The sequence below is a fragment of the Falco naumanni genome, chromosome 3, assembly GCF_017639655.2.
Source record: "Falco naumanni isolate bFalNau1 chromosome 3, bFalNau1.pat, whole genome shotgun sequence".
NCBI lineage: Eukaryota > Metazoa > Chordata > Aves > Falconiformes > Falconidae > Falco > Falco naumanni.
In genome coordinates this window covers 9339785-9362860 of record NC_054056.1, presented here as the reverse complement: position 1 = coordinate 9362860, position 23076 = coordinate 9339785, and the positions used below count along the sequence as shown (strand labels likewise).

The 23076-nt window shown below is 52.0% G+C and overlaps 1 protein-coding gene across 6 annotated transcripts in view; it reads left to right on the top strand.

Annotated features, from left to right (window-relative positions):
- Positions 1–23076, top strand: part of CASZ1 (castor zinc finger 1) — a 207226-nt gene that overhangs the window by 119653 nt on the left and 64497 nt on the right. The window contains exon 2 of one of the 6 annotated variants that reach the window (XM_040585419.1): positions 17741–17901. The exons of the other annotated variants lie outside the window; for them this stretch is intronic. Within the exon in view, the coding sequence (XP_040441353.1) occupies positions 17883–17901 (19 nt within the window). The 5' untranslated portion in view covers positions 17741–17882. The remainder of the gene's footprint in view (positions 1–17740; positions 17902–23076) is intronic. 6 annotated transcript variants of the gene reach the window in all.

Below are 23076 nucleotides of genomic sequence, written 5' to 3'. Positions count from 1 at the left end.
TTTGGTGTAGGATGAATAACTCCTGATCTATGAAGTGGGCATAATCATACTCCCCTGTGCAGCCCAGAGCCAGGGCTGGGCGCTTCAGTGATGGAGATAAGTGAATGAGGCCTGGCTGCGGTCCATGGATGAGTGCGGGGGTCGGGCTGCAGCGCTCCTCCCTCCGGCCGGGGTGTGGTGGCTGGGGTGTGGGAGAGCGGAGCCAGCTCCCACTTCCCGGGAGCTCCTGCACCCACCTGACCCGTGGCACCCTCGACATCCCGGCAGCTGCAGCGCCGCAGGCTGCAAGCACCCGTGGGTCCAAAGCGAGCTGTCATGGACCCGCAAGGGGGGCTCTCCGGCACCTGGGCAAGGAGGTGCAGAGCTCCAGCTGGGCTTTTCCGTTGTAATGGTGCCGTGGTGTCAGCCCCTCTCCCAACACTGGCTGGGCCAGGGCAGAGCAAAGGAAGAACCAGGAACTTTTAGCTTCCATACATGGGAAACTGTCAAAAGCCAGGTAGCAACACCAGCTTTCGTCTGGTATTTCCAGAAAAACCCGGCAGGGCCTGGCATCCCAGGGCATAATTTATTATGGAAAAATAAAATAATAAAGTCCCAATCCCTTTGAGGCCTGAGTCATAGAAGCATCTTCTCATTAAAGCAGCTCCACCTCTCCGCATGGTGTTTGCCAGCACCATCCATGCCTGTAAGAATCCACTCCCTGAGCCGGCTCGCCCAGGGCAGCCCTCCTCCTCCTTGCTGCCTGTGCTTCCCCAGCACCCCTCTCCTCCAGCACCCCTTCCCCTATCTGGAGGAGCATGAGCAGCTCCACACGGCAAGCCAACTTCTCCCCAGGCCTCCCTTCTTGGAGCCAGTGGCATGTTTTGATGGTGTGTTTTGTAGACAAATGTCTTCATCTTTTCACCCACCTTCCACCCCCTGTGCTATCATGTTCTCTGGGCATGGCCCTGGCTCCCGCATCCCCCTCTCCCTGCCACGTGGTGTGGAGGTGTGTGTGGTATCTTTCCATGGCTTGAAGCTCTCTTTCAAGTGGCCCTCTGCAAGCAGGGAAAGGAGAGGAAGCTGCTCCTGGAGTAATTACCATCTGCATGTCCCGAAGGCAGGCAGCAGATGTTAGCAGAGGAGGACCGGATTGGAAGAGGGTGAGGGAACAGAGGCTGGGGAGAGAGGGTCTGATTTTTCTTCTTGATTGCGTATGAGTATTTTCAACAGAAGCTCAGTAGGACAAGCTGATCCATGCACTTGGAAACTTTCAGAGAAAGTTCCTTTGCTTGCTCTTGCTGTGCTTTCAGTCATTCACCCTTGCTTTTCTCAGCCTTTTTCTATGCTGCACTGTTTTAACTTCTCTTGTTAAATAGCTTTCCTTTATGTCCTCCTTCCTCTCCTCATTCCCACAGACCCGTCACTCTTTGTCACCCTCCTGGACTTCCCATTCTGCCTTTGATTCTGTCTTGGTTTTCCTTTCCTTCCTCCCCCCCGGCCCTCCACCTCCCTTCCATTATCTTACTCTCTTTATTTTTCATTTCCCCATTTGTCTGTGGGCTGATATTCAGATGAGCAAACTTCTTCCAGTTAAAGGAGGTCATGAATATTACGATTTTTCTATCAAACAATGAAATATGGCTCAAATTACTCTAAAGAATAGGGCCCTTTTCATAAACCACCTGCTGTTTTTTTTGAAAGAAAGCACAACCACTCGCCTGTGTGCTTCAAGCAGTTGTCTCTCATCTCCACCTCGCCAAGCTTTGCCATTCCAATTTCTTCCTCTGAATTTGTTGCTCTTGGTGGAGTATGTCTGCTCTTCCCAGACTGCCAGCACCCAATGAGTCTGGGTTTGGGCAGGTTGGGACAGGAAGGTGATTCTGGCAGGATCCTCACTACTTTGAATGATGGTTTGTGATTGTGCTTTTTTGATTGCGGTGTGTTTATTTTGGGGTTTTATTTTTGTTTTCAACAACATTTTGGTCTGAAACTCATTACCTCTCAGCTTGACAGAGAGAGGGATCTCATATTCAGATGTTAGCACTCAGCGGGGTGTGGAAATGCACAGACACCACTGCCTTCTCCTTGTCTTGCTGCTGTGGACCAGCCCTCTCTCCCCATGGTGAGGAGGGCTGTGGTGGAGGTGTCCTGCTCAGGCCTGGACACCAGCCCCGGGCTGTGCCTTCACGGTAAGCCTCTGTGTGTGCCGAGGCTGAGCTGAGCTCTTGTTCCAAACTGATCTGTCAAGGCTGTCAAGGCTCACTGCTGAGGCTGGGAGTTCAGTTTGTCTGGCTGTTCACAGTGAGGTGAGGGCCATGTATGCAGCACCCCAAGAGAGAAGTTATTAGAATAGATCAGTGCTGGAGGTGAGCCTCTGAGCCAGGCAGGTCCCCTGGCGGGGACAGGGGTCCGCACTGCTGTCCTCTTCCTCCCGGCCACGTGGCTTCGGAGCAGGAGCGGTGAGGACAGCAGCTGCAGATGCCTTTCCTCCTGAGACCTTAGAAAGCCAGGTATGTGCTCCATGACATCCTGCTTTGCCTGTGGTCCTGGCTGGGCTGGGCCGGACAGTGCCCTGCCTTTGCCAGCACCGGTCCAGCTTGGCCTTTAGCCCTTTAGTGGGGATGAGAGGAGTGGTGGAGCTGTGCCCCAGGGGCTGGAAAAGTGCGGGCAGAAGGGTCTCTGCACTCCCTCGGGAGCTGCTGCAAGGCAGGTGGGCAGTGCCACAGAAGGGGACAATAGAGGACACCAACTTGTCTCAGACTTGCATTTTGTTTTCAGTCCAGCCTATTTATATTCATCACAGTTGCTATTTTTCCCCCAGTTACGTGAATGTGTCTTGCCCTTGCTACCTTCCATCTTCCCTGAGCAAACCTTGCCATTTTTCACATGTCCGTCTGGGAGGTGCATGGCATCCTCCCGCGTGGGCAGAGACCACTCTTCTCCAAGGAAGCAGCTGCCCCGGCGGTGTGCTCCTTCCAGGAGTCCGGCCCAGCCCTCCCGCCCTCTCCCACCTGGCCCCACGTTTCCCTGGACAGAAACGGCATACACCGCCTGGGCTGTGTGAGCACGGAGTTTGTTTTGCCAGGGTGACCTGTTTAATCATCTCATTTTCTGGTGGCCGTTTATTCCTCGTTTCCACGGTTACAGCCCCATTAAGAGGAGAAGCAATAAGGCAGCGAGTCAAACAGGTAATAAAAACATTAAAGCCATGTGCGCATTGGGAAGGAGGGAGGGCGAGCAGCACTCAGTGAGACGAGACAGGCCATGCCAGGGAGACAGAAGGGTTGCAGGGAGCTTGTGCTGCACAGTGTGGTAACACCCAACTCAGTTCCCAACCTCTGCAGGGGCCTGGCTGCCAACACAGCATCCCACAGCATCCTGCCCCTCTCCCTTGGATTGTGCTGCCATGCAGGACAGTGTCACTGCCACCGGTGCACTGCTCACACCATTGCTGTGCTGCTAATGCAGAGTTGCGAGTAGCCAAAAGCACTTGAAATCAGAGTATTTTTGCAACTATATTATATCTCAGGGCTGTGGCTGGAAATGAGTCTGGCAAAACTCATAACTTGCTGTTTCTGTTTAGTTACGGTGATGCTGGTGGACCCAAACATTTGCCATTGTAATGGCTCTACCATGGTACTCATCGAGGTACCTGTATTACTGATGTCAGCTGTACTGGTGCCCTGAGGAGCGTGGCTCTGCAGAGCTGTGCTTCTGCACAGTTCCTAAAGTAGTACTAACTGTTCAAAATACTACCCTAATGCATTTAAAACTGGCTACCTAAGCCAACACCACCCAGAGTATCACGGCAGTGGTTTGAGGCTTTCCTAGGTAGAATAAGTATCTGTTTATGGAAGGGTGTATTTCTGCAACCTCCAGGAGAAGGTCAGGCTCCATGGAAACAGGATAGCTAGGTCTCTGCTCTGTGGCGGCGTGGGGGCTGCTAGCCTGTGACTGCGGCGTGGGGAGCGGTGGGGGATGCCTTATGACCATAGCTAGAAATGAAGGGAGAGCTGTGGAGGGCAGGCAGCATAGCTGTGAACTACCTCTCTCCTGCCAGGAGGAATCCCCAGATTTCTGCTTTTCCATTGTGGGCTCATAAAAGGAAGGTAGCAACATTAAGCAACCTAAAGCAACTACTCTAGAGTGAGGAGAAGGCAAAGAGTCCTGATGTCTCAAGAAAAAGGAGGGAATTGCCTTCAGAGCGGCTCACTTTCCACCAGGCAGTGTTCCTCAGGGGTCTCAGTAGGTGGGAGCCTTTTTTCACTATATGCTTGTTATCCCAAACCTGACTTTGTCCACAAGGAGATTGTGGCCTGTGTCTCTGGGGAGATTGCAGGCTAGATGTGCTCTTGGGCATAAAATCTGACTACAAAAGCCAGCAGAGTTACTTTTCCTTATCATTTCCCAGTGGCCATGGAGGCCAAGTGGCACTGGGTCTCAGGTGAAGAGATGTTAGTGAGTGAACTGACATTTTTAATACTTGTCTTTCATGTGAGGGCCAGTAGCCATCTCTGATGGTTGAATGGAGATTGAAGTGATGTCACTAAGAAATAATTTTAAAACTTCCGTGGACACTGTAAGCCAGAAGCTTGGATTTTCAAATTCACGCTGCGTTGGCCAAATTTTGTTTCTTTGGAGCTGGAGGTTTATCAAAATTGCCACATCTCAGAGCAGCAAGAAAGGTTGGGCTCTCTGGAGACCTGCCCTGGGCTGGAGAATATAGACTTTGTGAAGCTGCTCTTCATTTCAGACAGTCTGTAGGATTGGTCTGTGAGCTGACTTGGTAATTAAGTATGAAGACGATTCTCCAGGACTCACTCCCTCTTACTGTACTGATGTGAAAGGCCCCATCCGTTCCTGAGAGTGGGGAGAGGGGTTTGACCTTCCTCTGTGTGATCTCTGGCTACGCTGTGTTGTGCTGCGTATTACACAGGGTAGGTACAAACTCTGATGCTTTATGCAAGCTGCTTATAAGTAATGGGCTTAGGAAAAACAAGCAAACTGCGTAGCTGAAAACTCCCCTGCTCCAGATGGGTTTGAGCTGCCAGGTCGCTGTCGTAAAGGAGCAGGTGCCTACAGGCTGGAAGGGTTCTGGCCTTTGAACGAGGGTGTGTTTCACCGTGGATGAAGAGGTTAAATATAACAGTCTCCTTCATATAGGGAGCATATAGCCCTAACAACAGAACAAAAATAACTCAGAAAAGCAAACAAGAGAAGAGAGCAAGAAGGTAATCATGGAAATGCAGGGAAACGGAGAAAACTAACTGAAAGGATGTCTTACCTGCTAGCTTTTCTCTGTGGGAATAGTCTGCCTCATTACAGCCCCACTTTGCCATGCTGGTGTTTTTTTTTTTATTTATTTCTGCCATTGTTTTGTGTTTTATAGTTTCTTTTCTCTGGACTTTATCAGGAAACATATTTGTGGTGAGTGCCTGTGAAAGGGCCTGGCTTGCTGAGTAAATGTTCAACGTGGAAATGAGCTGTGTGACCTTGAGGGGGGGAGAGGGAGGAAAGCTGAGAGAAATACATAAAAAGCTGAAAAAGAAAAGAACAAGGAGAAGGGAGGGGAAGAGGAAAAAAAGATAAAAGGCCTGGCCGGACTAGAAGAAGTCACACAGGAGAGAAATATTGGTCTTTCTTGTTAAAGCAGTGATTGGACATGTAGTATTAGACATCTTAAAGAGGCCCGATTCTCAGCTGTGCTAAGCACTGACACTTTGAAAAATAGGCCCATTTAAGGTGACTCCAGTTGGGCAACAAAAGTCAGTAGTCACTTTAGATCATCTTGGCCTGTGTTCAGAAGGGTGAATTTTATCCTTGGCAAAAGGCCAGCGGGAGGCCTTTCTGTGTACTGTTCCCGTTCCCAGAATAGGACCTGGGGTGGCTCCTGGGCCTCACGCCGGTCCTTTGGGGCAGGGGCAGGAGCCTCTGTCCCGAGGCGCTGGGCCGAGCCTCGGCCTGCGCTCCCCACGCCGGGGGCAGCGGTCACCAGCTGGCCTCACGTGGCACAGCCCCCGTGTTCTCGGGTTCATAAACTGGGCCTGGATTTATTTGTGGAGTTTTGTGGGAGCTGTGGGTGTTTGGGAAAGGTGCCAGACAGCAAAGGCCCCTGTCCTCAGTGCAGGGCTGGTAAGGAGCCACAGTGTAGGCTTCCCCGGCACACACAGGGTCCCTCTGGTGTGTGAGGTGGAGGTGTAGGTACTCACTTTTGGGAACTGGCAAGGATCTCAGTCAGAAAAGACCATGAAAACACTGTTGCGAGGAAAATGAGTAAGAAAATTTGGGCAGAAACATGCTGCCATTGCTACTGGAGATCAAGATGTGAAGTCCAAACACACTCTGGAGTTTGGGTTTCCAGAACTGCCAGGTTTGCACTTGAAGGAAGGCTTTTACTTCAGTCCCACATCTAGTCCTGGATGATCTAAACTGGATTTTAGAATTGTATTGTAGGGGTTGGAGAGAGGCGAGCACTGAGTTTTTGCAGGTTTGTATTTTTTTTTCTGTGTGGGATGTTCTCTAGGGTGTCCTTAGTATCTTGATGACACCAGTGTGGGGAAGCCCCTCGGCCCTTCAGCTGCAGCGTTCAGCTCTCGGCTCCCCATTCCCGTGCGTCACGGCAGGGAGCTGGGCACAGGAGGAGCTGGCACCCAGCAGTCATGGGGGACTGGAGCAGAAACCCTTGCACTGGTCTCCGGGCAGCTGATGACTTCAGCTATTTTTTTGTTGTTTGAATGCATGAAAAATGTTTGGATGCGTTTAGGATCCCCTTACAGCTCATCATATTGTCATTTCTTCGGCTCCCCAAATTCTCTTCATTTTCAAGAGGGGAAGTCTAACTTCACTGGCATCAGCACAAAACAAAATAGCTGCACTAACGATCTTTGCATACACATCTTCAAATTTTTCGTCATTTAGCAGGGGGTGGGGGTGAGTGTGATTTCTTTCTGCAAGCCTGAAAATTGTAGAATTAGATTTTCATTGCTCATATGGGAGAGCCCTACTGTGTAGAGGAGAGCGTTTTTTGATTTCTTTCCAGTTGGAGTGTGTGAAATAGTAGTGAAGAGTCTTTTCTAGCGATGACCTCAAAGTAATTTCTATAGCAGTGCAATGTGATGTCAGACAGACAGTATGCAGCTGGGTGGGAAGTGCAGACAGTGGGGGCATGAGTGCCTGACACAGGGGAAAACCAGCATAAATAAAAAACATTAGTCCAAGGCTTTGGGGGGGAACTAGAGCAAAGTCACAGTGCAGATGCCAGCGCAAGGAACTGTAACTGTACATTTAATAGCTTCGGATGTTTGCTTTTATGTGACAGTTGCTGTTCAAGCAAGCAGATTGGAGAATTCCAGACTTGCATGGATTTCAGGGATTTTATTTGTATGTGTTCTGTACAAGACATTAGTGGGGTGGGAGCACAGGGAGTGTATGAAGCAGGAGGAGGGCCCAGGATCCTGCTTCTCCCTGCCCTCGCACTCACTATCCCACACACCTTGATTTATCCACACATGTTCGTTTGCTGAGCTGAGCCTTCCCCGCATTCCTGTCTCCTTTCTGTCCGCTGAAGTCATTCTTCCCCCAGACTCATCGAACTCACCTGCTCCCCGCTGCTCCTGCACTCCCAGGAGCATCCTCTGTCCCATTCCCACATATGCACATCCTCTGCCTCTCTGATGATGGTGCCTGGCACTAACCTGCTCAGCCAGGGAGCTCTGCAGCCTGCAGGAGCCCTACCCCATGCTGAAAGCCCCAACTGGAAGGCAAGCGGCTGTGCCCCATGCACCTGCCCTGCCTGGCCTCCCCTGCCTGGCTATGGGTTCAACTGCAACTGTCCAAAGAGAACTGAAAGGCAGAGGCATGTTTTCACAGTTTATTCTCCAAAAGGAAAGCCTGCAAGGGGTGAGGGGCAGACTCCTTGCAGCGAAGGTGTTAACAAATAGCAGGTGATTAAACATGACAAGCAGTGACATTTCTGTGTGGGGTTCTCAGTACCAGCAATGCCAAGAATGAAGCTATAAACCCTGACATTTTGTGTTATGCACTGAGGTTTTTAATAGACATCTTTCTCTCCCTCCCCCCTGTTTATTTCTTTTTTTCCTTTTTTCTGTTCTGTCCCCTTCCCCCTTTCCCTCTCCTCTCATCCTGACCCTCACCCTGGCTCTGCCCCAGCCCAAGTGCCCCCCGCCTCCTCTTCCCATACCTCCCTCCCTGCCCTTATCTTTGCTTTCTTGCTTTACCAGACTCATTTGTCTGATGGCTTTCACTTTTTCATTTGTTCCTCTCTTCTTCCCTGTATTCTTGTTACACTTTTCCAAGCTTTTTTGCTTTTTATGGTGCCATTCCCCCTTCCTTACTCTTCTCTTCCTTCTCCTAACTCTGGTCTCTGCCATATGCACACACTTGCAGTCTTTCTCACACATATGCACTCCCACACTTCATTGCACACACACCGCCACTTTCAGCACACTTTTCTGCTCTCCCCCACGCACTCGCGCTCTCTCCTGCACCGTCTCTCACATGCGCTCGCACTTGCTCTTTTCTTTCTGTGCTTTCTCTCTCCTGCTCTTCTTTGTCTTTGTTACTCCCTTCTGCTGTCACCCTCCCTCTGTCTGTTCTTTTCCACTCTCTCCCCTTCTCCCTCCCTTTCCTTTCTCTTTTTGGGGCCTGATGTAATACGCTAACCATGGGCAGCCAGGCCAGTTGCTTGTCAGGGAGCAGGTGTCCCACCCCTGAGTGATGTTTTTGTTAATAACATTTTTGCCCTGACTCAGAAGCTGGCGTTTTGGAGATCGGTTGTTGGGTTTTTTTTAAGGACAGTAGCTGAGGAGGCTGTGCTTTTGGGAACAGTTGCTGGGTTCGTACTAAAAGGACTGCAACAGTTGCTCTGCTGAGCAGCACACGTTGGAACAACTGCGGATTCTCCCCCCCCCCCCCCCGCCCCCCATATCTATCCAAAGGGCATTTGGAGGTGACACCCAATGCACCGTCCCCCTTGCAGCCAGCTCTAATTGGAGCCAACAGGCTGCTGCAGGCTCTTGGCTTTAGGAACAGGGTGCTCCTGCCACCGGAGTTGGCCCTACCCAGCAGCCGGCTGTATTAGAAAAAAACTTTTCTCCTCTGCCTCTGCTGCCTTCTCCTGATGGGGCTGTGGGCCCAAAATTAGCAAAATGCTGGGGGTGACCCGAGCATTCAAACATAGAGCTCTCACAGAGCTCCACATTGCCAGGTCACCTGGTCTCCAGGGCTTGGCGGTAGTGGCCTGGCTGCGTGATCTGAACATAAGGAAGTGGTCTCCAGGCACAGAAAGGTAGAAAGGTTTGGTGGCAGTCATCTGCTCCCCAGTACATGACCTGCCTGGCTCACTGCATTTTACCAGGCTGTGATCTCCTTCGTGGAGAGGCCAGGGAACAATGCATGATGCTTCCCACTCAGCAGGATGGAAATTGTGTGGGCTGGCCCATCAGAGCCTGTCTTCTCTGCTGAATCAGCCTGGCTATCAGCACCAGGGTCTGAACCTTCCCCATCTGGTGGCCCCAGTGACAGTCACACTGCCAAAGCCATCGTGAAGTGCCACGTGGGGACCTGAGGTATCTCCAAGAGGCTCTTTGAGCTGCACGGCGATTCCTTCTCATCCGGCTGTGGGAGTCTCTGCCTCTCCCCAGGTCCCTGGAGAGGATCTGTATGGAGCTCCTGGAGAATTACCATGCATGCGCTGTCTGTGATGTGTGTTGGTGGCTTACTGGCCCATCGTTATAGCTGGCACATCTGTGCTGAGAGCATCCAGGGCAGGCAAGAGGCTCTCGTGGGCAGACAGTGAGGACAGAAGCTTGAGGCAGCCTCCATATGCAGGAGATCACTGGAGCCCAGTATAAAGGGCTCAGCAGGTATTTGAAATGAGTCCAAACTAAACTGCAGCTTCAGTCCTAGTATTTTCTCTTCCTTGACTCTGCAGTTGCTCTAAAAATCAAAATACTTCCCCCTAAAGGCCCCACCTTCCCATAAATGTGCCTCTCCCTCCCTGTCCTCCCAGGTCTTATTGATCAAGCGCCACAGACAGTGGCTGCAGTTTGAGTTGCCAAGTAGGGCAGATCAATAGAGACTTGGTATGGGATTTTTGGCAGCTGGGACATATATTTGTCCCTCCTCCCCTCCCACCATCCCTCCAGGAAACGGCCAGCATCATAGTGAAAGCAGGTGGAGCAAAGCTCCGTCCTTCCACTTTCCTCACCTTGTCCTTCCCTGTCCTCTGTGTGCCGCAGCCACCGGGACTGGAGGGCTCTGCAGGAGCGTGTGTGAGGCCACAGAGAGCACGCAGCACACGGTGCAGGAGTGGTCCACTCCCCTGTGCTGGCTCCACCGGCCCCTCATTGCCGTTTACCCTTTGCAATGGCCAAGTTCACCCTTTTGTATGCAGGGGCAGTCCTGTGGGTCATTCTGGTGTCCCCAAGAGCAGGATTTGGCCTTCATTGTTTGCACAGTCCTTTTATTTGACAAGGGCTTCTTCCCTGTCTGGATCCAAAGTAACTCCCCTCTGCCCTTCTTTCCTGCTGTGGCCATCAGTGCTGATGTCACCTTTCTGCAGATGGGGAAAGCAAGGCACGGTGACATGGAGTGGATTCCTGGAGGCCAGAGAAGGAGTCGGTGCTGAAGCTGGGATTAGGGGCCGTGTTTCTGGCTGTCCTTCACCAGCACTCAGCCCCTTGGCCGTGGGCCTGGGTTGGTGCTTCTTCCCCACTCATGGGGCTGCCCAGGGCGCCCCATCTGTGTGCACCCAAAAGCTGTGGGCGAGCTTCCAGCATGAGCTGGGAGCCAGTGGCAGAGGGGAGCAGTGGGGGAGGATAGGGGTGCTGTGCAGGTCCTGTCAGGGGAGAGCAGTTAGCTCTGCCTTAAGATGTCCTTAACCCTTGCCACCCCTCCTGGCTGCCGAACCTCTGACAGGTGCTGAGCGCCGCACACAGTGAAGTTAATGAAATGAGTATTTCGGGGAGGGGGGAAGGGAGGCTCTGTACTGCACCCTGGGGCCCTGGGTTTATTAATGGTGACCTGCCATTAAAGACTAAAGTGCTAACCTGGTCATATTTAGCAGCTTTCAATGGTATCCCAGTGGCCTCCGCCTGCAATATCAACTCCTGCCTTCCCCCGGCAGCCCCAGGCCGGCAGGAGCTGACTCCAGAGTTTCTCTGCTAGGATGAGTCTGGTGGGCAGCACTAAGAAGTCTCTGTGCTGCTGCTGCCAGACAGATTTCCACCCCCTCCTGCTGCTCTGAGCAGCCTCCCCCTCTTACTGCCAGGTCTTGCCAGGGAGCACTTGGAAAAGAGGACCAAATCCTGGCATCTTCCTTTACTCAGACAGAGCCTGGGGGTCACTAGGAGAGGGAGACGTGCCAGTGTGAAGCTCACAGGTTTTGGCCATGAAGGAGAGGCATACTCAGGCTCTGCAGAGTGCTTCCACAGAGCTCTCTGAGAAAGCACTGGCAAATTATCCCTCCATCGTGGCAGGCTGGGAAATGAGGCAGCAGCTCTGCCAGACCTGATTAAAATAGGACTCGAGGCTAACAGCTTCAGGTCAGAGCAGTGCTCTCACTGCTACTGTCCCTCTTGCTCTGGTCCAAGAGGGACTTGGAAAACCCAGGCATGGGGGGCGGTCCCCCAGGGGATGACAGCAGTTGGACATTGCAGTGACAGGCACTTTAGAAAGATGCTGGGGGCTGCTGCTGGTCCAGGCAGGCATCAGTGTTAGCAGAAGAAAAAGAAAAGCCTCAGAGTCTCCTTGGAGCTGATTCTGCTCTTGATGCCTCCCCAGAAGCAAGATCCTGCTGTGCTCTGTGTGCCAATTGAGATTATTGCCTTCCCTGATCATTTCTTCCTGGATTAAAAACTCAGCACAGAGTATTTTGCCCTGTGTTATTCCAGGATACCCATTAGAAGCTCCGTGTGGTGTGGGCCCTGGCAGAGGGATCGGGGAATCATGGGCCATCTCCAACTCAGGCTGGTCCTGCTGCTCAAGATGGGAGGTGGAGATGCACCTGCCCCCTCACACCTCTGTTTTGCCTGGAGTGAGGGCATGAAGACTGAGGCCGTCAGGGATTTTCCTCTCTCCAGCAAGCCCTGTGAGGCACAGATCCCTCGTCCTCGCAACCCTGCCCTTCATGTGGGCACGTTTGTCAGCGTGGGCTTCGGGCCATTCCCCAGCAGAGCCAGCGAGGGCAGGGGCCTTGTTCCAGCAGAGCTCCAGCCCTCGCAGCCTCCCAACAGGACGAGTGCCGGTTTGGCAGCCAGGCTGGGGGCAATCCTCGCTCTCTCGTTTGGCTCTGTGCCCCACTTGATCCAGAGCCAGGTTTTGCTGTAATCCCTACATCCTGTTGCAGGTCCTTAATCAGCTGGAGCTGGCCTGGAAAAAAACCAAAAACCCAAACCCCAAACTGTTGTGGTTAAATCTCCCCACTCCTGGGTGGTGGGGAGGAGTGTGCAGCAGCCTTCCCTGGCACCAGGAGGCTGGAAGGGCTGGGAGAGATTGCAGCTCCCTTGCTGCGGAGAGAAAAGGATGAGCGTGTGTTTCTGCTGGGGGTCTCCGCAGGACCTGCTAGTTGCTGTTCCCCGGCGAAGGGGATGGCGCCGGGTTTGAGGCACTGGTTCCTCCTGTTCCTCCACCACCAGCACAGCTAGGGATGCCGCCCCTTCAGCCCTTGCTGGGTAGGCTTGAAAACTCTCTGGGTTGTTGTTGAGTTGTTTTTTTTCCCGTTTAATGCATAGAATAACACTGATGGGTCTGAACAGCTCCAGCCAGGCGACGAGGGGAAAGAATAACAAGCTCCTGAATGTCAGGCGAAATTATGGGCCATTGCTATTTAGGGTGAGTCTGGTGGATTTAGGGCCTCTCTGTTCTATTGTCCCAGCTGCTCTGAGCATTGGAGCAGGCGAGACACAAGTCGGGAATTTTATTGCAGAGCATGTGCCGGGGAAGGCTGGTTCTGAGCGTTTCCGGAGCTGAACAGCAGCAGTGGGGGTTAGGGGACAGTTTCTGTTGGAAAGTTGGTGCGATGTGATACTGGGAGGGGGTAGGAGGCTGGAAGTCCTGGATAAGTGGTCATCCAGGAGAGAAGAAAGCCCCTTTGCTTCCTGCTCTTTGTCAGGATTCAGCTCCAGATGTACATCAGACTCCCCAAGCCAGCGTAGCGTTGGTCTCTATCATCAGTGCTTGGCTGGCCGTCTGGCTGCGGCTCTCCGCAGGAGCTTCCCTGGGCAGACTCTGCTGGTCCCCGACTGCATCTGGCGAGCACACTGCTGCCCAGCCCCTCGTCTTCTTGCCCATCTCTTGTGAAGCATTCAGGGAGGTAGTTTGTACGAAAGACGGTGCATAAATGTGTGCGTTGGATGGGGATTAGGGGTTCTGGTGCCTTCTCTTGGATTGCTTTTGGCTGGCGCTGGTGATGTAACCGGGGCTGGCACTGCGCTTGCACGGCCTGCCAGGTACTGGGGGGAAGGGCCAGATGAACAGCATAAGAGAACATGGAAAGGATGAAGAAAGTGTTATATAGGTAGATGTGGGTCGTCCATGGGAAAGTGAAGCCTGCAGGAGCCGTGAACAGGGTGTATCCTAAGCTTCCAGATTTTGGCAAATATGTTATGTCCCATGCCAGGGTGAGGAGGAGTTGCGGAGAGTAAGAAAGCTGTTCCTGCCTGGCTGTCTTCACAGGCATGAGGCTTGGCAGGGTAAATTCTTTGCTTCTTTGGGGCTCTTTTTATTTGACCGGATTAAAAAGCCTATTTGAGTTTCTTAAACCATTTAATCTAAAATCCCCAGGTAGATGCGCCACTGGATTCAGTTTTAAGCTTATAAACAAAATAGGTCTGTGTTTGTCTTCTCTTCGTTTTGTTCTGAAGAAGCAAGGGTTTGACCTGTCCTCCTTGGAGTCGGGGGGTAGTTGGGCTCTTGGGCTTATGAATCCCCTTGAGCTTTCTGAAGGGCGGGAAGGTGCGGAGACGGGGGTGCTGGTGGGACCTCCTGCAGCTCTGGGTTCGGTGTGCGTGTGGCAGCAGCGGGAGGAGGGAGAAGGGCTGAGTTCCACTGGGCAGGTTAAATGACTGAGGCAGTTCCCAGGGCTCAGAACCTACATGGAGTGCTGAGCGTATGTAAAATCCCATTAAGACCACTGCTCTGCAAGGTAGTGTGGGGAGATGGGAAAGGAGGAGGTCATAGGCAATTGGAGAAAATGGGAGGAAAGCATGCGTGATCCACTGGAGCGGTCAGGGTAATTCTTTCCCGTTCCCACAGCCCTTTGAGAGGAGCTCGTTCTCCTCCTCTGCTCCCAGCGTGCCCAGCTCCTGCCAGGTGTTCCTCCCGCACCCATCCTCTCCACCTGCTTGAGGTTCTTGTCTCCTTTCCAGTTCTGTATGGCTTCATTGCTGCCACTCCCTGCGCTTCTGAGGAGGTTTCATGGACATGAGACCGGTTGGGACTGCTCTCAGATCGGCCCAGAATGGGACAGTTCATGATTTGTGTTTGGAGAGAGGTGCTAACGATGCCTACAGGAGCTACAGGAACGTTGCAGCTCTGTGGTCCACAGTGTCACGTTTCTGACAGTGGCTAGTGCCAAATGCTCTGAAGGAAGGTACCAAACCCCACAGCAGGCAGATGTAAAACGATCTGCCCCTGTGCCCCCTCGATATCCTTTCCATGTGTCCGGCAGAGACAGCTCGAGTTAGTGATGCCTGCGTGCCTGTGTGGGAGGACAGCGGCAGCGCTCGGCCCAGCCCCAGTGGGAGAGGTCCCGTCCCCGGTTCCCCGGTGCTGGCAGCCGCAGCAGAAGGGAGGCCAGCTGCCGTCCCCGCTGCCCCATGCAGCCGTGGAAATGCTCGTTGCAGCGCGGCCGTAGGAAGGCCACGAGGGCAGGCTCTCCTGCTCGCCTCTGGTGGTCCTTGCTGTGAGCAGAGAGGCCTCCCGTGTCTGGGGCTCTCAAGGAGATGCTGTGTGAAGGGGGATGGTGACAGGACTGTATCCTTCTCCCCCCTGCTTCTCCCAAGGAACTGGGGACAGACAGAGGGACAGGCATCTGTCCGATGGCAGCTTGAACGGGAGGGAGCCCTCTTGGCTTTGCCAAGGGAGCCTCTTTCTATATGGAAATGAAGAATTTAGGCTAATGGAGCTCAACCATCTCTAATTTTGCGATGGCAGGAGGATTTTGATTGAAAGTAATTAAGCAAGCTAGCTGTAAAATTAATTAAAGCAAAAGGGGGGGATTTTTTTATTGGATTGGATAGCGATATAGCGGCTGTCAAATGGGGGACGGATGGGGGTGACCTGAATTCTCTGCCCTCCCTCCTCCCACTCGGGACGTTTATGTCACTTTAATCTCCTTACAGCGGCTGGTGTGCATTTGTTTGAAATAATCAAGGAAATATGGTCAGAAATTGTCAGCTTTCAGATCTAATTTACCTGACAGCCCTGCGCGGACCAGTAAGCCTCTGTGTGCGTGTGTGAGAGCGTGTGTGTGTGTGGTGTATGTGACTGTGTGGTCGTGGAGGACTCCTTGTCTCCCTTCTTCCCACTTTTTTTCATTCTGTCTTCTCTTGATTCCTAGCAAAAATACTTCTGACACATCTAGGACCACCCAGCACCTCGCAGGAAAAAAAAATAAAAATGTTTGAGAATTTTCCTGTGGTCCCTTCTCCACCCCGACCTTCCCATCCCTGCCTCCTCCCAACCTGCCGCCTCATCCTTGCACCATAACCAGCTTTAGGGTTTAGGCAATATAGGATTAGGGGAGGTGGCTGTAATTCTTTATTCCAGATGGCTGGCAACTGCTAAACCCACTGTCACAAGTACTGAGTTACAAAAATACTTAAATTAGGCCCTTTGTTTTAGCCCATGTCCCTGCCAAGCAGGTCTCCCGATGTCCTGCCGGCAGCTCAGCTTGCATGGAACAGGTGGGGGACTCTGAGTCAAGACTATAACGATGCTGGGGAGAGTCTTCTTCAGACTTGCACCTATCTGGATTCCCTTGCTCAGCACCATCTGCTTGTTTTTGCCTTTAGCACTTAAAGAGAGATCCTGCAGTAAGAAAGAGCTAGGCATGACTTGGTATACGTGTGCTCACTTAGCAGGTGACAGTCCTGATCCGGGGACATATGAAGGCTGCAGCTCTCATACGTCTTACTGGGGGGTGAGTGCTCTTGACAGAGATCCAGGTTCCCCCCTCTGGACCTAATCCTGCAGGTACCTGGAGACCTGAGCTCAGTGTACTGGAAACTGGGGAGTGAAGGCATCTGCTGTAGGGCCAGTGTTCCTCAGAGCTGCCCTGGTGCCTCACATCTGTCTTGCTAGGTTGGCTCTTAGGGTTATTATTTATTATTTATTATTGTTCATTAAGTGCTGACAGAGTTGGGGCTTTTGTTTGTTTTTTTTGGGTCTCCCATTTAGCGGCCTTCGCTGAGGCAGACTTCAGTGCCAAGACCTCAGGCGCTTTTACAATTACAGCCCGTGATCCTATTGTATTGTTTATGTAATGACTCTCAATCCCAAGGGATTCTGCAGCCTTTCTTAGACCCAAGCACCCAGCACCTGGCAGGGAGAGTGCAGGGCAAGTGCTGGCCCCTGGTGCCAAGGAAAATCTCTGGGCTTTACATGCTAGGGGATCATTAATACGTAGGCAGATGAGGCTGGACCTTGCTGCAAGGATCCACATGCAGGGAAGTTGATTAAGCTGCTTCAGGAGGAGGAGCGGATGATTCATCCCTGCCACGGCCTGTGTGGTTGCGGGGTATATTGGTGGCTCAGACCTGGTGCTCTGGCTGTTGGGTGGCTGCAGCCCGCCAGTCTGTCGCTGATACAGTGAGCTGAGTGACTGGTTTGTGGGCCAGTTTATGTGACCAGTCCCCTGGGTGTCCCAGAGCATCCGGAACCATCTCAGCACTGGAACTGAAACTTTCAGTTTGTTAAGTAGATGTGTGGAGGGCACCTCGCCAGCTCTGTAACCTGCTGGACATGGGTAGGACATGGTCTAGTCCATGACCGGCTGTGTGTGGCTATGCTGAGGTGGGTGATGAGCTCATCACCATGATTCCCTGGTTTAATTCCAGCTTTGCCACTGATTCACTTTGTATCTGTAGCCATGCGAATGCATAGCTTTGTGCCAGTGCTTCCTCATCAGTATAATGGGTATAATTAGGCTTCCCTGATTGAAGATAGCACTGAACGCTTAGCGTGCTGGCATATTTTTTTCTTTTGTTTCAAAGTCCTTTCCAAAAAAAGGGGGTAAGACCTGATTTTAGAGTGCTGGTTCCCATATCGTATTTCAAATATGTGGGGATTAAAATCTCTGGCACTATCAAACCCTTTCCTTGTGGGACAGGTCTGCTGTGAAGTGTTGGTTTTCCATAAACCTACCAGAAGCATAGTTAGGTGAAGACTTAAGTCCTTCTGAGCGCTCAGTCTCCTCTGTATTCGGCAAAATACGGGAGTTGCAGGATGTGGCACTGCTGATTTTCTGTGTTAATTACAAACATAACAGAATTTAATATCAAGAATAGTCTAAATAATTTCATGGCCTGTTAACCAAAAGAGAGCTTGAGTTCTGGGATGTGGACCAGGCTACCACTGATAATGGTATCTAGTCAGGGGTGTCTGGAAGAAGGGCCATGCTGGACAGGATGCTGGATAGGATGGGTAGGAGCTGGCTGCTCCTGTTTCCTTCTGTAGATTGCAAGACCAAATGATTAAGAGTGCATTAGATAATTTTCTAACATAACATTCCCTACAGGCAGTTACTGGCATTGCTGTAGAGGCATCCTGAACGACGGTGTTGGAAAAGGAAGTGCACAGGACAGTCATTCTGCATTGTGAAAATGTTTGAGACCCCCATGCAAAGCTGTGCTCTGTTCTGACTCCAAGTCTCCTCAGACATGGCCGAGGAAAATGCATGTGAGTGCTAACCTGGGGGCACCTTCTGTTCTATTTGTACCTGCTTGTACCTGTTCAGCACACCTCCCCTCTCAAGCACTGCCGCTCTCACTGCAGATGGGTCTGGAGATCCAGGAGCTAGAAAACATCCTGTGGTTGGGTGAATGGGATGAAATGTTCAGATTTGGGTGGTGTGCCTTTTTTCTCTCAGTTTGGCGTGAGTGGCAGTGGGAGGGCATAAGCTCAGTCCTCTGGTCACCGACGTGGTGTCAGCTGGGAAAATAATTCTTCTGAGCTTAGCAGAGTGATGTTAGCATAAGAGCAGTCAGGGAGGGATCAAGCCTAGCAGGTCTGGAAGAGGAGAGCCTCAGCGCTGGTCTGAGAGTGTCAGAGATATGTGACACATTGATTTTGCTTGCTTGTGCTCAGGACTGGAGATGAGCCACTCATCCTCGGTCTGTGGGGCAGGAGAGTCCTTCAGAAAGCAGACTGGCAGCTCAGTTCCCGTCAGTTCAGAGAAGCCATGGGAATGTGCAAAGGGATCCCCAGGAGTGAGACATGGCAGAGACACCTGTATCTGCCTTTCCTGGGGAGACACTTCAGGCTGTGGAGCTGCTGAATCTCACACAGCATCTTGCTCCAGCACTGAATCCTGGCTGCTGTTCTGTGCATCCAGCTGGCTTGGGGCAGTGAAGGGAAGAAAAAGGCAGAGCCAGCGACTCAGCTGATCGGGGGTTTCAGGCAGAGGTTGCCCTGCCTGACTTGTGATGGATTCGGGGGCTTTCTGTAAAAACTGTCTCCAAGGGCAAGTCTGAACAAGCCGGTTACTCTTAATTTCCTGTGGAGGCAGAAAAGCCACCGAGAAAACAAAACTGCTGCAATAGAAGTTTTGGGGATAAAAGGGCATAGTGTTGCTGGCCAAACAAGACTGTGTTTGATGATATATCTGTCATCCCAAATGCCTCCCTGGCAGCGGGACCCAAGGACCTCATGAGGATTCAGGACAGGCTTTTGGGAAGACATCCCCAGCAGTGAAGTGGGATGTGGAGTGGGGCATAAGGCAGTGGGGGAGGCATGGAAAGCTGTGTGTCACACTTGCAGCTCATCTGCTGGGGCCCAGTTAAAACACAGGTGTAAGGGAAAAGGGTGTCAGTATGTCTCCCACTCAGCCTCTCCCTTCCCCCTTCTTTCGATCTCATGCCATCCTGGGGCACCATGCGAGTTTATCAATTTACACCAGAATGCAGTAAAACCACTGAGGTTTGCCAAGGTCTTGGTTTCATTAATTCTGAACCCTGATATGCCAGCCCCTTGCTCTGGCTCTCGTTTGCAGGGCTGTTGCTGCTAGTGCAGGCTCGCCTCACAGCTTATTAAACCAGCACCTTTGAAACCTACGCTGAATGCATAGAATCGCTTAGGTTGGAGAAGACATTTAAGATCATAGAGTCCAACCGTAAGCCCAGCACTGCTGAGTCCACCACTAGACCATATCACACTTCAGATTCATAACGTCAGATTCTGCCGTGTCCCTCACTCCCCTAGAAAACAGCTTATTAAAAATCACCATTGGTAATTGCCTGGGAAGTCGTATTTTTAGTGCTTTCCTTCCGTTCTTGGGAGTTGAGCTTTCTCCTTTCCCAGACCATGGAGTAAATCATGACCATCCTTGCTATTTACTTCAGACTACAGAGGACTTGAAAATGTTCCTGTAGGGCCAGTCTGCGCTCAGGAAAGCCAGTGGATCCATCACAGTTGTCTTTGGGAGGGAGAAGTTCTGCATGATGCTGAGGGTTAACAACTCAAAGGCAGTGATTGCCCATCCTGGGCACAAGCTGCTAGCAGCTGCAGTGTCAGCAGGGACCCTCAACCCACCACTGCTCTGCGGTTTCAGTGCCCACAAATCCCCTGGTCCATGGTGGCTGGAGATGACTTCTTCTCCCAGCCCTGGTGGAAGAGAGAGCAAAGGCTGAGAAATGGGTTGCTCAGCAAGCATGCCTGTGCGTCCCCACAGGGACCCGACGGTGTTTGTGGTGGGAGGGCAGTGCAGGAGCAGCAAAGTAGTCCCAATCCCTTGTCAATATTTGTGTCTTTTTGCATGTTGGTGGATATTTGTCAGTAAGTGATAGTGCTGAGCTGGATACCACTGAGCTGCTGGAGGCAGAGTGAGAACTGTTGACTTTGAGGAGCTTGAAACGTGTCTTTGGTGCTGGAGGGTCTCCTCATGCATCCTTGCAGCAGTGGGGCTGCTCCCCAGCCCCGGTGAGAGCCACACTGCTCCCCAGCTGGGCTGGCCAGCCCAGAGGCTGTGTGGGAGAGGGCTCAAGGCAGCGCTCCTGGAGTTCACGCTGCACAGGAGATACACCCTTACGGAGCTGTCTTTTTATTTGCAAACTGAGCAGTTGTACTGGAAGAGATTTAGCAAACATGGGACTGCACAATGCTATGTGTACTGAGTCACACATCAGGGCTAGAGCCAACTAGCACTGTGAGCTACTGAGGCAAACATTTGAGAATTGTTACAATAGGCACCAAAAATATCTTGAAGTGAGATCTTTCTGCATCGCTGCATGTTGGGTAACAGGGAGGGCTGACAACCTAAGCTTAAACTCTACCCACATGCTCTAGAGCTCATCCTGGGCAAGGCAGGCAACTGGGGTGGGCACAAAACAGAGAAAAAGCAGTTTTGCTCCTAAAAAGGGAGCCCTGATTAGCCAGTTTCACATAGACTGGAAAGGTTCTGCTCTGGTGGGGGGACAGGGTTGTGGTCCTGCACAGCGAGTTAGGCTTTAGTGTTTGGCCCCGTGCTCCTGGCTGACTGCGTTTCAGGGCAGGATGACCCCAGAGTTACTAACATACTAACATGTTGGATCTGCAGCTCAGAGCTCCCCACACCTGCACAGGGCCAGGGCAGGACCAGTGCCTACAAGATGTTTTCTTCTGTCTGGTTTTGACGCTCCCAAGCAAGGGGGCTGCTCTTGAGGTCTCTTGTAGAAGCTGTCCCTGTTGCAAGGTTTTCTCAGGGGGTTGCTCTGTGGTCGCCGTTTCCTCCCTGTCACTCCTTTGTAAAGGAGCTACTTCCCTAAAGCCCAGGTCTGGTTTCAGAGACGCAATCCCCCAAACTCAGATCTTGGGGGCTTGTCCAAGCCATCTCAGCAGAACTGGAGAACAGGCAGTGGAGGCTTTCAGTGCTGCTGGTACATACTCGCGCAGACTGAGCGCAGGGCTGGTAGTGAGCGCTGGATCTGACTCAGCCTCCTGCCAAGTGACCTTTCAGCATCCTTCCTCCAGTCCTCCCATACCCTTCCCTCGTGTCCTGCAGCCTGCTGCTCTCTGCAACCCTCGTGTGGGCTGGGATCGCACCTCGGCCTCGCCGCGGCCCCTTCCTGGCTTCGAGCGCTTGCTCTCTCCCACTGGTTTTGCAGCCGTTTTTTCTGCCAGCGCAGGGCACTGAAAAGTGCTGGCACTGCCAAAAACCCTGTGTGCACTACGACTCCCCAAACATCCCTTTATTTTTATTGTTCTGTTAATTACTGTTTAAACTTTAATAAGTCACTTCGTCAGGAGGGGGGACCTGCAGTGAGGTTTCTGTGCAAACACTGGGCCCGGCAGTGACTCTAGTGTAACATAACCCTTTATACAATGTGGGAATGTTTAGACTGTAACAGAAACTTGTTATTTTAATGACAGTTAAAGGGGGAAAAAAAAGAACAGAGCGAATGAAAAAGGGAAGCAAGTTTGTTGGGGAAATGGCTCATCTCAATCTCTCTGTCTGGCCTCTTTTCTCTTGGCTTTAATGATAGCTGGATAAGGAGGCTTTATGGCTTCTGTTGAAGCAAGTCTTGTTCCCAGAGATGCCCTATACAAGGCAATATGTCGTCCCCTCTGTTCTGCGGGGTAAGGCTAACAGCAAAGAGATGCTGATGGAAGCAGCATGGCTTGATTTTGCTCAGAGGCAGCAGCAGATGCCTAAAGCCAATTTGAGCTCAGTCTAATTATTCTGACCCACACAAGAGACTTTCCCCTTCTATTCAGAGCTTCTTCCACTGTTAAGTTTTTAAGTAGCTATGCTGAAACAGATGCTGGCATGCCATAGGTAAGAGGGTCTAACATCCCATGGAAAAATGGACCTTGAAGCTAGAAAATGTTGCCTGATTTTGACTGGTCACCACTCAGGAGGAACCATCGTGGATGCTGAGTGAGGGAAAGGGGGAAAGAGAACCTGGCTCATACTCTCAGCAGTGGGAGGGCAGAGGGTTTGCAGACGTCCTCGATTTTAGATTGTGACTGTTGACATCTGTATTGCTCTGAGGTAGCGGAGGATGCCCGTGCAGCGGCTGATGTCCCTGCATCACAGCACTGAAGTCACCTCCAGGTTTGGCTTGCCTTGTCTATATTTAGCACTCACTATAGACAAGACCATATAGAGTGATATATATGATCTGAAAACCTTCAACTCCTGCTGACCTCTCTGCTGCTACAGCAAAATCCCCAAAATCTGTACAGTTTGAATGTGGAGTGACACAAGGCCGGGAGAAGGGAGTGCTCTCACCTTATCCCTGCGCAGGTTTCGTGTTTCCCTGTCCCCAGGCTGGTCCCTGGGGTGCTGGTCCCCAGGCAGCCCAGCTTTCACTGCTTGGCATGGGTGGTGGGCCCGAGGGACTGAGGGAGGAGAGGTGTGAGGGGAGTCTGGGGGTACGGGCTGGAGCAGAGGCTTGGCAGGAGATGTTGAGGAGGAGGAAGCTGGGATGGTGTTGGGAACTTGGGGGAAGAAAAGGGGAGAGTAAGAGCACACTAGGGCAGCTGGGAGGGGAAGGGGGACACAAAGGGCAAAACTTTGGAGGGGAGGTTAGGAGGATGTGTGGTGTAAGGAGCACTGCTGGAAGAGGAGCCTTTCATAGCATCGAGAACCTTCCTCGGGCACCAGCGCACTGCCAGGACTCCTGTTCCTCTGTGCAGAGACCCTCTGTCCTCTCTGCAGAGTTTCTGATCAAAACAGGAGCCTGGGGGACTTGCACCCCCCTAAAGCTTTTTGGTGAGGGCGAATGTAGGGTGGAGCGGGAGAGGATGAAATCATGGGCCTCCGGGGGACTGTTTTCCCAAGTGGGTGAGCGTGCAGGGAGCAGGCCAAAACGGTTCACGCTTTCCTCGCCCGCTGCTGGGGTTGTGATTGTTATTGATTGGGTTTGCTGTTCTCGG